Consider the following 12,839-nt stretch of genomic DNA (forward strand, 5'->3'; position numbering starts at 1 on the left):
GGCACGGTTTATGCTGTTTATTGTCCCATGATTTATCCTTCCAGTTTCATATAGAAATTGGTTACAGAGCTCCTGAGCCAGAGATCAAATACAGAATAATCGCCACCAAGGAACCTGTCTGCATTGATTTTTTAGCAAATTTACACCTTGGCCTCAACAGCATCCTGTGACAATGACTTTAAAAATCTGTATGAAAATGTATCTTGTTTGTTTCAAACCTGTTGCCTCACAATTTCATCACATCCCTTCTAGTTCCTAGACTGTGAGAAACAGTGAGCACTGCTTTCCTGTTCCCTTTCTCCATGCCCCTCCTGGTTTTGCAGGCATGATTTTACTTTCCTATCCATCCCAGTCATTCATTTTTAAAGCTGAAGAACTCTAGCATACTTAGTCTCTCTCTACACAGAAGAACTATACAACCACACACATTTATAAGTATCATTCGTTCAGGCATTTTTGCCAACGAAACAAAAACCAACAAACCCCAAAAATAATCTGAGGAGAGTACGAGGAAGGTATGGACTTGGGAAAATGAGGAAAATATTCCTCACACATGTTCCCATGACAACCCTGCCTGTAGCACTGCTGAGGCCAGTCACTGAGTCTGAAGATGCTGTGTCATTCCAATTGCATTTCAGACTGCTTTTTCATTTTCTCTGCATTTTTTCTTTCTCTGGTTTCCCCAAGTCCAGCCAGCCAGGTTCCAAAATCTCAGTGTTCAAGTTCAGAATGTCATGGGACCACACTTTCTCAAACCCCTTGTGGCACAGCTGTTATAACAAAACAAGGGAGATGGAGCAAGGAACCCATAATATTTGGAAATCCACACTCACAGTTGCGCATAGTTCAGTGTCAGTTTGTTCATAATTGTAATTATAATGTGAAGAGAAAATAATGCATCAGGTAATTTTATTCTGTCTCCCTGCCATTTCAAAAATATTCCCTACGGTCTGCCTTAGCATGCTTTGTACAGCAAAGGGAAACACAACTGAATGTACTAACTTTCACACAGTTTTGTGCTGAAGCCATATGAAGCCTCAGTAAAAAATAACTGAGTTAAGGTCTGGGCACGAGTTGGGCTATGCACTTTCTGTGTGTAAATCCTGCCTGTAGCTGTTAGAAATAAAACCTACCTGGCGTTATTCATCAGAATGAATTTGTGTAGCACTATTTGTACAATAAGTGTAATACCTACTACCCTGTATCATGGGATGATTATTTTGTACCTTCGTCTGCTGGAATGCCATGTGTGGTATGACTTCTGTCAGAAAACACGTCTTATTTTTGTCTTTACCTTGTCAAAACATTGGAGCAGTACATTAATTGTTAAAGGATTGTCAGTACTTTAACAGATCACAATTGCGATGCTCCAAAAGAAAAGAAAACACCCACAAGCAGATAAAACAAAAACTTGAGGAGAATGAAACATACGGAAATATAAATGTTGGGAGCAGGCAGGTGAGCAGGGCTGTGTTTTGCAGCAGAAATAGCACGGTCAGAAGTATTCCCATTGTTTTCTCTTCAGCATCAGTTGACTGCGTAAGAAAGCTGCTGTATAGGTACGAATGTTAATTTCTAATTAAGTAGTCAGCTGTGCTCTGAAAACACTGGAAAGCTGCTAACCTTTTATTAGTATTTCTTCTCCTTTTACCAGACCTTTAATTTTTCCAACATGTAAATCAATACCATTTTCTTGAACTCCTGTGAGTTAATGAAGCAGCAGGCTCTTGGTTTTACAGGCAGAGAAAGGGAGACAAGGGTGTTTCACCCAGGGCCACAGAAGGAGTCAGTACTCGACTCATGTGAATGTGGGATAAAACACTAGTTCACACTTACTCTGCATGTTACCTTTCCAGTATGTGAATGTTTGCTTTTAAACGTGAAGTCAGGAGGTACTGTTAATAAGTACATATTATTTCTGTGCTCACGCAGGGTGAAAGCATCCCGCATATGTTCTGTTCGCTGTTGGAAATGGAGCATATATGAAGCTTGCGATCGCTGAAGCTACATGCTAATGCTCTGCTCGGGTGAATATCACCCACTTTATTCATAAGGTCATTCTGGGAAGGAAATTTCTGCCACTCGGTGCTATAGAAGCCTGAAGTCAGAAATAATACTGATCGCTTAAGCTTTTTAGTAGCTGCAACTTTTAGGCAGCAGGAGTCAAAAATAATCCTCTGGAGAACACCGGTGTGCTGCTAGCTGCCTCCTGCCCTCGCCAAGGCTCTGTCGGCACTGCCAGCACCGGCCCTGTGCTGCTGGGGGTTGTGACTCAGCCACCGAGATGTCCTGCAAGGTAACACCTTGCCTACGTGGTCAAACACAGCTGAGGGGGAAGGAATCGACTCAGCCATGCCTATATTTGACAAACAAGTTGAGGATAAATGCTCTTGATGAGGCTTTAGCGTTCTCAAGACATCTTTAACTACCTGAAGAAAAATTAGTTCTTTATTCTTGGGTTTATGGTTTTTCCCTCGCCATTGCACTGTGTTCAATACACCCTGTGCGCTAACTTTGAAATCCCAGTATCCCCTGTAATGCTATCACTATAGGTAGGGCAGGCTAGGCACGTGATTTAATGCAAATGATGCTTCTTGCACTAGTCTTCCCTTATATCTTGAAGATCCCAATCAAGCAGTGGCATCTCAAAGCTTTGGGGCATGGAAAACAGAAGAGGGGCTGAAGTGGCATTTTCGTCCTGTTATTGGCCCACTCATTTCCTCCTCCAGATCCCAACTCTGGAACAATAAATGGGGCAGGCCCATAAATTGCCAGGCTGGCAAGTTTGTCGACTGCTAAATTGCTTCTTTGTCACTGCACTGATGGGGTTTAAGAATTTCATTCGCTAAAAGGGTGAATTGTGTGTCCTCACTTAGGTACCTGCAAGTGACGCTAGGCTCTTCCTAAAATCAGTGGGGAGATTGTTCAGGGGTGCTTCATCTCGCCCCGAGTTAGGTGCTGAAGGAAGGTGAGCTGAATTGCTCTGTGGCAATGCCGCTTTCTCTTTCTCTTATAGGGGAAGCCTTATTGACTAGTTCAGACTTGGACATCTGACTGTTGTTGTAGTGCACAGAAACCAAAGACTTTCACATCGAAGAGACACAGAGCACTGAGAAATCAGATCACATGCATATGCAACCAAGATTTTTACTGCAAAGCAGTTTCACGAGCACAATGGCACCTCTGCAAGTGAAGTTGATGGGATAGCTCAGAAAATAAAGATGCTCACATTTGTCAGTGACTGCGGAATAAACCCCTATTCAAGCCATTACGCACCAATTTGGTTTCGAAGCAATCTTAGCCCATTAAAGAAAAATGCCTATGTAAAGTATTCTGGCTTTGTATTTAACAGATTGATTATCACCGTTGCTGCTTGCCAAGCACACCCACACAAAAGAAATTCACTTTGAAAACTGCCTAAGTGCAGATTTGCCCATCAGACCAGAACAGCCTTGGGTATATAATAATAATTTCTTGCTTAATTATGTGTTTACTCAGGACATTTAGAGATATTCTGGTTCTCTGAGTGAATGAGAACATTTGAAGAGCAGCAGCGCTCTCTCTCCCCCAGCGTAGAGGTGTTGAAATGCTGAGGCTGCTGCTATATCCTAGTGTCCCTCAGCTGCCCGGCGGTAGGCACCGCGCGGCAACAGGCAGTAGGTGACCTCGGGACCCCTTGGCGAGGTAGCGGTGGCACCAGCTTTCTCAGGAGCACTGCTGTGGCAGCAGGAACTCAAATTCTGCCAGTCACCTCCATTTTTGTCCTACCTCTTCATGGTAGGAACCTACCTAGGAAGTTTGTCCTGCTGTGCTTAATTAGAGACCTGAGAGTTCGGCACATCAACGATGGCTGTAGGTACGCGTAACCGGACGGGTGTTTTCTCGGAGGAGTCGGGCAGAGTGGCACACAGGGCAGGTAGGAAAGCCCTGCACCGACAGGACAGACAGATGCATAGCCAGACCTTGCTTGAGGTCCTGCTGTTTCTCCTGGGGAGGTTTGCCTCCGAGCAGCTCGTGCACGTAGCTGTGCTTGGAGCTGGGGGCAGGAGGTCCCTCCTGACCTCTTCCCCTTATGCACTAAGACCATCATAGGCCTTTGCAGGACATTGCAAAGAGTTTCATACCCCGAACTCTTGTCACCTCAGCAGCGTTTGTCTCCCCCTGTCTCAACCCTCCCCAGGGATCTTCCAACACCTTCCACGGGGAAGCTGAATTTCAGTTGAAGCCCTGATCCCGTTAAATGCAGTCAACCTGCTCAGAGCAGGTGACTGGAAACTCAGCCGGAGGACCAAGGGTGAAATCACCCTTGTGTATCTGAAGAGTAGACTTAACTGGTTGAGGTATTCAGTATCTCCGCACCCTTCGTTGTATGAACAGAGGCGTTTGTCCTGCAATAGGGACTTTTCCCAGCTTGGGGAAACTGGTTTTGCACTGACCTGGGTAGAAACTAACCTGCTGGAAATGTTAACTGGGAACAGTCCTCTTTTGATTTCCCCCCTCTGCTCTCCTGTAAGTCTGATGGGCAGCTCATTTGGAGGCTTCCCTTGGTTTTAGTTCTGCACATGGGACCAGGGCAAAGCAGAAGGTGTTGTGTATCTAGGAAGAGAGTAGGACAACATGGAGAATGACGTCTTTTGAGACTCACCACAGCTTTTTTTTTTAGAAGAGACCATATAATGCAGTCTTTCAAACTGAGGTTTGTGGCTCATCCATCACGGCAGCATTGGTAATAATTGGGAGGAAAAACGTTCATAGGATTATTTGGCAGGTCTGCTAACTAATGCAGGGGGAGATAATAACACGCACCAAGAAACACTTGCTAGAGCTTTCCAGTGTGATCAACAGACCTGTTTTCCTTATCTCCTTTTTTGTTTTATTTCCTATTTCAAAAGAAGTCATCCTTCACTTCTTGGTTTTGAAAACAGGACATTGCAACAAACAAACCAGAGTTTCCGCCAGAAGAGGATTTCAGAGGTGCAGGGACGTTGTGGGCCTCGCTGTTTGTCCTTTCAAGTGTTATAAAAAATGACAGAAAGCCAATTGGCCGTTGTCACCCTGACACAATGATTGCAACCTTAGAGATGTAATGATAACATCAGAAAACCTTAGTGATCAATGTATTTGATAAATCGCCCTCAGAACCAGCATTATTTATATCCATTGCTTAAATACATCATGCAAAAAGAATCCCTTAGATTATGAAATAGATCATTTATAATGTAATTGGATAAGTACCTTGCGCTGCTTCAGCTCCAGGCAGTACACAGTTTGAGTTACCAAATCAATACAAGGCATTCTTGGGACAATTTGAGCATGTCCGTACAAGGAGGTTCAACCTATTTCACCCCAGTTTTGTCTAATCTGAGTAAGCAAAATCAGCACAGACTTCACAGGGGTCCAAACCACTCTGTGGTCACAGTTGCTTGAGCTGCATTTCATAGAGAAATAGTCTGTTCTGGGGAACAAACCCATCAGTAGGAAATAGGGTGGAAATTGCAGCTTGTTTTGCCTCTGATGCTAGTTTATCCAGACAAAAATGATGTGCTTTGACCAGGAACGTTTTGTGTATGGTTTTAATTTTAATTTTTTTTTTTTTTTTTTTACATTTCACATTTATAGTTTAACAGCACCCGTTCGCCTTCCCCAATTGAGTGTTGCCACATGACCCCCTGGAGTAGAAAGGTACTGGAAAAACAAGCAATCCTCAACTAACAGCCCTGTCTCAACTCTTCTCCCTTCCAGCTCCTAACCCTTCCTCTTGCTTGCTTTTCACTTGCTAACTTTACTGCGCTAAAAGAAGCCTTTTCTCTTGTCAGTAAGACACAATAATGACTTTTTTTTCCCCCTCTTTCATTCTTCACCTTGGATGGGTTTCAGGAGCTCGTGGCGACGAGGCCACCTCCTCCTATCACCTCCTTTAAAAGGCCTGAACCAGGACAGACGCGATAGCGTTAGCGATCGCATTTCATTCTCTTGCAATGTTTTTGTCAAGCTGCCCCTTTTCTTCTTTTTTTCCTAAACGGTAAGAAACTGGTCGGGCAATACCCGACAGCGGGTATTTATTCTCTGGCCATTTGGTGATGCCACTGTTTGGAGAGGAGGAGCTCTGGCAGCCGGGGCCACTTCGCCTGCTTTGTCCGGCGCTTCATTGTCATCCAGGGGAGGAATCGGCAACAAATGCAGCCTCCGTGTCTGTGTGTGTGTGTGTGTGTGTGTGTGTCCCCGTGTGTCTGTGCGTGTGTGCAGGGGTTTGGTTTTTTTTGCATGCATGCATCAAACTTTTTGGGGGGGAGTTACCTAGGAAACAAAGTCTTTTGTGCTTGAAGTTTATATGAGCTATTCACGTCTGCTGGGGATCGGCACAAAAGCTGCAAGCAGAAAGAAGGCTGCGATGTTTGACTGAGATCCTACGTGGGAAAAGGGGGTTTTCTGCGGGCGGGAGGCGGAGGACGCGTGCATTGTCTCGGGTCTGGGGGTGCTGCGGGAGGTGACGCTGGTGAGGTAAGTAAGTGCCCTCCAACAGTTTAAATAGTAGCTGCCGAGTTAAGATCTTAAATGCTTTTGGGGCCGGGGTGTAAACGTTGTTTGGCAAGCTTGAGGCGGTTAATTCCCCCGGGATTTGTGAGGAGCTTGGGCGGAGGAATGGCAGAAATACAATGGCAGCCCAGGCGTGATCCTGCAGTGTTCAACACCCGCCTGCTCAACGCCCTGCCAAGGAGCCGGAGAGCAGTATTTTATCTTCACCATGTTTGCTGCAGAAACTAAAACTGGCAAATGAAGTGTAAACAGCAGGCATGAGGGGGAAGGCTGGTAGTTAAGCAGCTGGGAATTCAGGACCGAAGAGAAAGCCGGCCTGAAAGGGACTGCGCTTCATTTTTAAAAACTGAGAGGCAGACGGACGTCCTGGGCTGGTCGAAGAGTTGTCACAGCTTATAGAAGAATGTATTAATGGAAAAAGGGAGGGAAATTAGGCAGAAAAAGGTAAGTGTTTCTCCTCTCTGTCCCTTCCAAACAAAACAGAAACTTTTTTTTGCAAACAAAGAGACCCCCAAACCCGAGTTGGTAACCAGCACCACATGAAAATGCACTTAATTTATTTATCTTTTACAAGATGAAATTATGGCGGCTTTGCAAGACAGGGTGTTGTTGGAGGATTTGTTATTTCTTCTAAAAGAAAACAAACCATCTGTGTTTCTTCCACGCAGTTTACTTTTCCCTCCATTTCTTTATCTTCAGAATCTAGCACTTCTCGTAGCATGCTGTAAAAATGTGCATGGTTTCTAAATAACCCTTTGAATTTCTTCTGGTGGTGGCTACTCTTCTGGCACCTGCCACTTCCCACCGCATAGCTGCTGGATTGCTGTAACTTCGGTCTGCTCACGTTCTGAGTTTGTAAAAACGAAATGCAAATGATTTCCTGAAGTACGGAGGGGTCTTCTTTAAAACTTTGGGCCTTCTGATGCTTGTCCTCAAATGAATGGTTATATGGGCCAGTCCTCGCTAGTCGTCAGCGGACTCGGGTGTTCAAAAGGTTGCGGATGCAAATGAGGGCCCACGTGTCTACCGCTGATGGTAACGGAGGGCATGCTTGCAACGGCTGCCCACGAATGCAGGACATGCCCCTTCTGATGGAGGAGATGTCCTGTAAGTGTCACTGTAAATACGCTAAATTGTTTCCAGTATGTTGAGGTATTTTTCTCCTATTAGCAGGCTGTTATTTTTCCATTGGAGAATAGCTTGTGCTGTGTGACTTAGCTAGAACGGCTCCTCCTTGCATCCCTCTAATTGATTTCTGGTCTGTGTGTCTGCTTTGTTTCAAAATTAGCCTTGTGTGCCTGAGTGGGAGACACTGATTTTGAATGTATTCATTTGCAGTCCCATCCACCAGAGGACGAAGATACAGATGTCATGTTAGGGCAGAGGCCGAAAAATCCAATACATAATATCCCTTCTACACTGGATAAACAAACCAATTGGAGTAAAGCACTACCTCTCCCAACTCCAGAGGAGAAAATGAAACAAGATGCCCAAGTGATTTCTTCTTGCATTATCCCCATCAATGTCACTGGTACAAATCTCTTCTATTTCTTTTTGTATTTATTGCATGGTTCAAGGGAGGTCAAGTACTTATTTTGTTTAATTTATTTGAAGTCACGGGATTGTGCAGTCTGGGGGCAAAGACCCTAGCTTGAGGATTTAGTTTCTGGAAGACAGTGGGCTAAATTCATCCCTCATGCGTGGCCGCTGCAGTGACTGAAGCTGCATCTAGGATTAATTTGGCCCATATTTTCGGAGTCATGTTATACAGTGTAACGTAACGCTGGACCCCTGTATAAACAATGTACTTTTGTTGTGTATATAACCTACAGTCTGTATTTACAAAGACCTCAAATAACTTTTTGAATGTAGCTGACTGAAATAATGCAGAAAGCCACCGAAATTAATCATATGATTATCATGTGTAGCAGGAGAAGAGAAAGTAGAGAATGTAGGCTACTATTTGCAGTGCTTTAAACATGCGAGGCATGACTGTGTAGCATGCAAACCATCGCTCTGAGATCTCTTTACATGCAGCTATGCTGAAGGTATAGTAATGGTATTTTCTTTTACTTATATAACATTTGGATACATTTGACTAGATTTATTTGAAGGAGAATTTGTTTCTAGAAGCAGCAGGTATATCATTTATTGAATGTGATAGTTGACTTATTTCCAGAATCAAAAATCAGGCTGTTTTTCTCTTTCTCTTTTTCTCTTTCTCTCCTTCCAGAGGGCTATGGTAAACATAAAGTTGGTCTGAGTTTTCCTCAATAATATTTCGCACCAAGTTTTGATTAATGTAAGAGCATAAAGTGGGCTGACTTCCACAGTCATAGTCTTGAATATAAACAATCAGGAAAAAAGCAGGGAGCTTTCAGTTAGCCCTCATTCCCCAGAGAAAATATTTGTATTTAATTCTATTTTCCCAGTAGCTGGGGGGGTTGGGGGGGAAGGTCACAGCCCCTCACATCCCATCGCTCTTTCCCGTGCCTGTCAGCGGTGCCCAACCTTCCTGCCAGACAGGCTGCGGGGTTCACCGTGGTGCCAGGGAGGGCTGTATGCCCACAGTCCACCTTCAGCCCCCAGCCCAGGGGCTCTGGGCTTTTTGGGCTTGCAGCACGTCTGTCCTACAGCATCACAGTGACAAGCCCCCGTCTGCTCCACCGTCTGCTAAATGAATCCTGCTGGTGACGGCAACGCGGTCCCGGTTCCCCTCCACCCAGCAGCGGAGGTGCCGCCGCTCGGTGCTGCCAGCTCTGCCCACCCAGGGAGGTGGCAGCCAGGAGCGGGTGTCCCCGCCACCAGGACGGTGCTTCTGGCCAGCTGGGGCCCCACGGGAGGAAAGGTGGCTGTCCAGCAGAGCTGCCTGCATAGACCCTGCCGGGCTGGAGGTTGGGAGCTGGCTGGCCGAGGTCGCAGGTTGGGCACTGCCGACAGAAATCCCCGTGGAAAGAGGCAAATAGTGTGGCACGTTTGCACGAGGTAAAGCTGGTGTTAAAATGATGCTCTTTCTAGTTTCAGTATAGGACCCTAACTGGTGTAGGCTTTCTAACATGGCTAATGTCACCTAATGCAGTTCAGAGGAGAGTTAGGTCTGGGACCAATGTTAACTTTTCCAGTAATAGCCATTTTTGCCTAGACTCCACCTGCCATACATTGGAACCAAATTTCCACTGATCAGTTTTACAGATCAAGAATGGTATGTAATCTTCTGGATGTTTATGTGTATCATTCTCATTAGCACTAATGGGAATAATTTGTATGCGTCACGGGGAGGATATACCCTCTTCCACTTTCCTCTCGGAGATGACCCCCGTGCATCTGGCGCACAGAGCATGTTCGGCTAACTCACAGTTGCTGGAAAACCAGCAATGATGCTGATTCATTTTTCGTTTCAAAGAGTTTGCTTTCAGTTCTCTGTTTTTGTTTTTTAAGCTTCTCCCAACCCTGAGAAATGTTCACTTTTTTGAAAATTACTGTTGTTGGAGTTTACGGCACTTTCATTCCATATTAAAGAAAGTTCTTCCTCTGCTTATTCCAGGGGCATTGGTGGTTACAGGACATCTGTCTGAAGCCTCTATTTCACTGTAGTAGATTTCAAGAAGAACTTTTACAAGAAAGTTACTTTTTAATGTTTTACATTGTTATGTAGTGTAATATGTATGTGTATGTCTGTGTATAATTATGTTTTCTATAATTATACGCTATTAAAATAGAGCTTCTTATCAGGATTTTTTTTTCCTTTTGTTTGGTTTAGTTTGTTCATTTTTCTTAAGATTACAAACCACTGTACCAGCGACCCTTATGTTAGTGGTTTTACGGACCTGGCACATTTTTTCTGACCTGTCCCACATCAACTTTAGAGAGCGTGAGTATACAGTGGCGCAAAAAGCCAGCGCAGATGGGCACTGGTCTTCTGGTGGGCCTCTTTTTAACTTTATTTCGACAACACAGTGTAAAAAACAAAGTGAAAGACACTTCCCTGTGCTGATGCCATGGAAACATAAAGAAAACGAGGAGTTCTCGCCTATTCTGTATGACTGTGATCATAAGTAAATGTGCCCGTGAACTTGGGCTCCTAAATCCAGACTGAGCATCTTGATTGACTGTGTGACCCGATTCCCAGAGTGGACTCCCACGCATCCCACCGTGTGCTGAGCACTTGCAAAAATCAGGCCACTTACTGAAGTATGCAAATAAATAGCAGCTGCCCGTTTATGTTACCCTTGGCCATGTGTCATCGTCACGAAGAATGCTCTCTAAACTTGCACGGGGACTTGGCCCCATTTTAGCTGTCTCCTTCCTTTTTGAAATGTTGGCCCCCTTGGCATATTGGTCTCCTAAGAAGCGCCCAACTACTGCAATATGGCGTTATAACCTTAAATTGTTTTCTTATGCTTAGTTGCTTAAAATAAGTCAGGCTATAGCTGAACAGGTTACTCTTTGCAGACAAGTTACTGTCATTGTCCCTATGACAGATGGATAAATAGCTATAAGAAAGATGCCCTATTACCAAGAGCTCTCAACTCTATTTTCCTTCCTGATTTTCTTTTCTTTTCTTTTTTCTTTTTTTTTTTTTTTTTTTTTACGCCTTCTGTTATTTTTGGCAGACCAGGCTGCTGAGGGGGAGCTGGAATTAGATGTAAAACTGTGATATACTGTGATATAATTTACATAAGAGCTACATAAGGGCTCCCTTATGTTTATTCACAGGCTTAATCCAAGCTCACATACCTCCACTGTGTTCCAGCCATGAAAATTTGTTTACTATTTCTAAAGGCTAATGAGACCTATTTATGGGTTGCAGGAGTTGGTTTTGACAGAGAGGCTAGTATACGCTGCTCTCTTGTTCATTCACAATCTGTACTACAGCGGAGACGAAAGTTGAGGAGGAGGAAAACCATCTCTGGCATCCCCAGAAGAGTGCAACAAGAAATAGGTGTAGTATAAATACAAATCTTCCGTAGATAGCTTTCTAACCAACTTAAATTGCAGGGATATGAGCTGGTAGCCAGCCTTTCAAAGAAACGAAACCTCAGAAGTGTAAATGCTTGTGGACTTTGGGAATGATGTGGTTTGTTTTTTTGATTTACTACAGTAAGCAAAGCTATATTACTCCATATGGCCTTGACGGACCGGGGGCCTTACTGAGTAATATAGATGTACGTGTTCAGCTCTTATCGTGTAAATGTTAATCAGTTCTTTTTTTTTCCATTTTATTTCTGTTATGAACCCATAGTTATGTGCATAAAAAGTAACTAGATTAAGTGAAAGTTTTTTCTTGCGTGAGGGGAGCTTAAGGTAAAGAACTGACAGATGTTGCTCAGCAAAGTGATGATGAGCTGTCACAACAGCCGGATAACTCACTCAGATGAGCAGTTGGATATCCGCCTTAGAGACAGCTGCTGGTACTCTACGGGAAACTTTGCTAAACGTTCCTTTTATTTATCACGCTTGCCCTCGATTCCTTCCTTTCGTTCTTTATTACCAAGGATATTTGCCCGAAATCGAGCAGCTTACCTCACTTTTTGTCCCAGGTAAATTAGGAGCAACTCCGTTGAGGGCAAATCCAGTGTAAAATTGGTATTAACCCAAAACGAAACTAATGGGATCATTGCTTCTTAATGTTCATCTGCACCTGAAGATGGCTCTGGTATCTTGGTCCGTTGCCGTGAAACTTGATGGGAAGCAGAAGGAATGTGTTTATCATAGGGAATAAGCAACCAGAGCACCTATGAAGGAAAGATCCTGTTGCCTTGCAAATATTCTTGGTAGTAAAGAAGCAGATAATGGAAACTCTGAACAGACAGGTAGTCAAAATAGAATTATTTTTAGAAGCTCACGGAGTGTTTTGTCCAGCAGCCACTCCTGAAAACTGTCTTTAACTAGTTGAAATAGAGTGACAAAACTGAAAACTTAATATTTATCTTAATATTTACGACAGCAAGATCATCTCCGTGTGAGATCACATTGCAGAAATAGGAGAACTGAGATCACATTGCAGGACTAGGAGAATTTCCCCACCTCACCGGGATGAGGTCAGCCTTATATACTCTTTATAGCAAAGTTAAATTTGGTCCAATGCTCAGCAAGATTAAAAAAGAAAGAATACAGCAGATAATGCTTCTTGGGTTGCTCCGCGGGTCGTCTCGCGCCAGGAAATGTGGAGCTGTCTCCCACTCACCCGGCTTTCCGTGTGTCCTAGATTCAGACGAGTCGCCGGTGGCGAGAGAGCGCAATGTGATTGTGCACGCAAACCCGGACTTCTCCAGCTCCGGCAGCAGGAGGTCGGGGACCCG

The 12,839-nt window shown here is 44.2% G+C and overlaps 1 protein-coding gene across 1 annotated transcript in view; it reads left to right on the forward strand.

Moving 5' to 3' along the window:
* The window catches only part of NHS (Nance-Horan syndrome (congenital cataracts and dental anomalies)), a 186,677-nt gene that overhangs the window by 168,962 nt on the left and 4,876 nt on the right, over positions 1-12,839 (forward strand). Inside the window, 4 exon segments of the mRNA XM_009325497.1 lie at positions 5,620-5,682; positions 7,876-8,068; positions 11,348-11,479; positions 12,746-12,834. Of these exon segments, the coding sequence (XP_009323772.1) occupies positions 5,620-5,682; positions 7,876-8,068; positions 11,348-11,479; positions 12,746-12,834 (477 nt within the window).

The sequence above is a fragment of the Pygoscelis adeliae genome, unplaced genomic scaffold (genome assembly GCF_000699105.1).
Source record: "Pygoscelis adeliae isolate BGI_AS28 unplaced genomic scaffold, ASM69910v1 Scaffold386, whole genome shotgun sequence".
NCBI lineage: Eukaryota > Metazoa > Chordata > Aves > Sphenisciformes > Spheniscidae > Pygoscelis > Pygoscelis adeliae.